This window comes from Ictalurus punctatus, chromosome 25 (assembly GCF_001660625.3).
Source record: "Ictalurus punctatus breed USDA103 chromosome 25, Coco_2.0, whole genome shotgun sequence".
Lineage (NCBI taxonomy): Eukaryota > Metazoa > Chordata > Actinopteri > Siluriformes > Ictaluridae > Ictalurus > Ictalurus punctatus.
The window spans coordinates 1,649,755-1,653,396 of NC_030440.2; the positions used below are offsets into that span (position 1 = coordinate 1,649,755).

The following is a 3,642-nucleotide window of genomic DNA, read 5'->3' on the forward strand; positions in this document are numbered from 1 at the left end:
ATTAAACAAAGACATTCTATTCAATTGTGTGCTTCCATCTTTGTGGAAGAATCACTTACGAGTGTCCACAAACAGTATATTTGTGTATACTTGTACTTCCGTCTCTATAAAACTCGCCTCTAATGCATTCTTCTTTAAAGTGATGCCCCCCCCCCAAATAGGTATTGGGACTGTACTGAAATGACTCCAGTCATACAAGTTGAGAAAGTCAATATCAAGACAAAATGGCACATTTCGTATTCTACATCATAATTTATTTCATATAAAAGTGCAATTTACATTATTTATAGAAAATCATTTGGCATTACTAACATCACATTCCAGCAGAATTAAAGGAAAACATCGATGCGCTTTACAGGAACGGCACGCCGTGACCCTTTACCGTTTACCCAGCTTTAACATTCATTCACACGCACACACACACAGTTCATCTCATGCCCATTTAGGGGTGGAGCTTCAGTGTTGGCAAGGATTTTGAAAGTTCTAATATTTATTCCTGTCCCAGGTAACACGTTCTTAACACTCGTGATTAGTCGAACCAACCCTTACCTGGAAGGAGGTAAATGGCTAAATATACAATAATGGTAAATGGTACTGAAAGGCTATATTAATAGAATACAATTTTAATGCCATGACAAAAAACACAAAACTTCTCAGCTTGATCCTAAAAATCGTAACATGGTTTATATTATTTTTTAAAAATAAAAGTAGGCCTATGAAGCTAAATGCCGGAATGCAGTAAATCAGCTGCAGCGCCCTCTACTGGCTCAGGAATGGCTTTGGGGAAAAGAAAAATCAATAAAAGTGTAAATAAAGAAAGGTGCTGCATAAATTCTGTTGAAAGAACGTTTTTAAAAACTGAAGTGAAGGTAACGCGTCGCGTGTTATGGTTATGGTAAGTGTAACGGCCAAATATGATCCGTTAGTCCCTCAGCACTGCTGATCATCGGCGCTCTCTGATCACACCGAGCCTGCAGCTTGACACCTTCACAAAAAGGCGTCCCCCACCCCCCCACCCCACGTTCATTTTTCCCTTTCTTTATTTTCTAAACAGCTGGTTCTCTCAGTCCTGTAATGAGGTCTTCCTTTGGAAGAAAGGTCGTGTATGGCCTGCAGATAAATATAAATCAGACATACAGAATGGTTTGTCTCCGTTTGAGGGAAATCCGTGTCAGTCAAGACGATGTCCAGGCAAAAGTACACGGAAGGATAACAACCAAAAAAAAAAAAAAAAGAAAAGAAAAGAAAAAAGAAAAAGAAAAGAGGGTCCTGTTTTTGCTCCAGAGAAACACCTGCAAAATATTCAGACAGAGTGGGAGAGAGAGAGAAGGGGAGAGAGAGAGAGGTGTGTTTAGAGAAGGTAGACATCCGGACCTGTTGGTGCAGCCGTGGAAACCCCGAGCAATCCCACACTACCTACGCCACGGTCTTAGGACATCCTGACGTGTATAAATTTGAAATCTGTCCATGTATAAACCATCGTACGTAAACACGATGGGTCCTTCCAAGTCCCAAGTTCCATCTCCATGCAAGTGCACTCTCTACATCACTATAAAGGATCCTAGGCTTACGCAACATGGCTTCTACACCTAAACACTACATCGACTATTTAATTAGAAACCATGTGAAACTGCACTCACGGATAAAGCACTGTGTGAGAATGTCAGACTTACCACTTCAGATCGTTATCTGGTCATCTGTGTTCATTTCTCTCGCAAAGTGACTTATCTGGGGGAGAAGCACACACACACACACACACACACACACACACACACACACACACAGAAATAAATTGTCCTTGAAGCAATACTGTCCACACATGCATGTGCTTCCTCTTCAGTTCTAGCGACTTGTGACAAACGGCATACACTCTACCATGCACACATCCTTTATGCTGTTCCTTAGGCTTGCCTTCTCCTGCAGTCAGATCCACAGCTTTACAGGCTCTTAAATCTTCTGTATATTGTGCAAACAAACAAATCCCCCAATGTTTTCTGATATAGTCTGAGCCAGAATAAATGTCTATAAAAAAAAAACAAAAAAAAAACACAGGCACGTGCAGATACCCAGCGACATCACGATATTCAAATGATGTCGATATCGTGCACACGTCGATACGCCGTCGCACTCTGTTGTCCAGACGTGCGAGTTTTACACCAAATTTCATCCGTTAACTCCTTTCCGGGTTGTTTAGGCTATCTGTATATCTAATTCGCGTTGTGGGGGGACAACAAAGTGAAAAATCGCTGTACACGTAAACACTTACCGATGCAACATAGTATGAGGTGTTAATATCAGAAACCCTGATGAACAGCTAGGGGAATTATAGAGGTGTCAAACTTTAATAAACGGTACATAAGCTCAGTGATGTGGTGTGCAGAGTGACAGTGGAGTAAATTTACTAACGCACATATATTGTTCATGCACTTAAGGTTTAATATTTGTCCTTTTTTTGTTGCCCGGAATAGATTGTGCATACCAGCATTATTAGTTGTGTAGCTGTGCTTGTATGTGTATGCATCTAGCCTGCACGTGCTTATTTATATTTGTATTTATTTGGAAGTAGGGTGTACACTTTTTACACTTTGCTCTAGATAAGACCCCCCCAAAAAAATATAAAAATAATTTTTTTTTTTTGCCTAAATGCAGAAAGTGCACAGAAGCAACAGCTGGTTAGTGGGAAGCCTGGAAGAGTGTGGACACAGCTACACCCCAGTGTTGAGCTCACACATGCAGGCGTTATTTGAAGTTGTAGGAAAGCTCAGGTGTTTTACCTGAAAGGAGCTGAGGTCGGATTCAGGACTGGAGGAACCGCCTGCTTGCCCTGGACGCCTCTGCGCTTGTGGACTCGCGTTGGCCGTGCTGGAGTCCAGCGCGATCTGGAGGTCCAGGATATAATCGATGACGTGCTGCAGGATCTCCATCTTACTGACGCTCCGGTCCTGCGGCAGGCTGGGCACGAGCTCCTTCAGGCGGCTGTAGCAGTCGTTCATGTCGCACAGCACACCGAGCGGCTCGTCCCACGCGCTCTTACTTCTCCAGATCCCGAGATCCTGCGCGTGAGAGCTGACGTGAGTCCTCCGCATCGGCAACACTGGGCTGATCGCCTTCATCGTCACCGGGGTTCGGGTTCGGTTGTAAGTCGTGAGCTTCTGTCTCGCGGATCTACTCCAGAGCTGTACGGTGTTGGGGTTTATATAGCGCACGGGCCGGGTTGATGACGCGCGATGAAGAATGAAACGGATTGGTCCATGAGGCAACGTCAGTCAAGAGGGGGGAGGTCGGCGCAACCTCATTGGCTACACCTTGGAAGTTCCTGGAAGCCCGCCCACTATCTCCTGCGTGCTTTCCTCGTGCTGATCAATTGGCTTTAAGCGGCGACAGCACTGGAAGAGCACGAAGTGGAACAAATCTCCCAGTGTAAGTCAACCAGTGAGCTGTTTTACACACACACGGTCTCCAGGCCTATCTAACACATCTCCCTGCTGAGGAAAAAGAAAACCCGATAGAAACCTCATCAGAATTTATAATGGTTTCAATGGTAATCGTATTGGTTTTTAATGGAAACTGTAAGGGCTTAGTGGTTCGCCTCAGACTTCCAGGGTGTTCCGGGGGTTCGATTCCAACCGCCGCCCGGTGTGT

At 44.3% G+C, this 3,642-nt stretch overlaps 1 protein-coding gene across 1 annotated transcript; it reads right to left on the reverse strand.

Annotated features, from left to right (window-relative positions):
* Positions 1 to 232: 232 nt before the first annotated feature.
* id2b (inhibitor of DNA binding 2b) lies at positions 233 to 3,182 on the reverse strand. The gene is made up of 3 exons (XM_017455384.3): positions 2,775 to 3,182; positions 1,674 to 1,728; positions 233 to 1,292 (listed from the first exon to the last, which is right to left on the reverse strand). The coding sequence occupies exons 1-2, from the start codon at positions 3,111 to 3,113 to the stop codon at positions 1,678 to 1,680; spliced, it is 390 nt and encodes a 129-aa protein (XP_017310873.1). The 5' UTR covers positions 3,114 to 3,182; the 3' UTR covers positions 233 to 1,292; positions 1,674 to 1,677.
* Between the last annotated feature and the right edge of the window lie 460 nt (positions 3,183 to 3,642).

What these genes read in the sequence shown, in the direction of transcription:
- id2b (XM_017455384.3), bottom strand. Translation starts at nt 3,113, where the DNA reads ATGAAGGCGATCAGCCCAGTGTTGCCGATGCGGAGGACTCACGTCAGC. An exon ending in CCGACCTCAGCTCCTTTCAG is followed by an intron (nt 1,729 to 2,774) that starts GTAAAACACCTG and finishes CTTCTCCCCCAG; the next exon opens with ATAAGTCACTTTGCGAGAGA.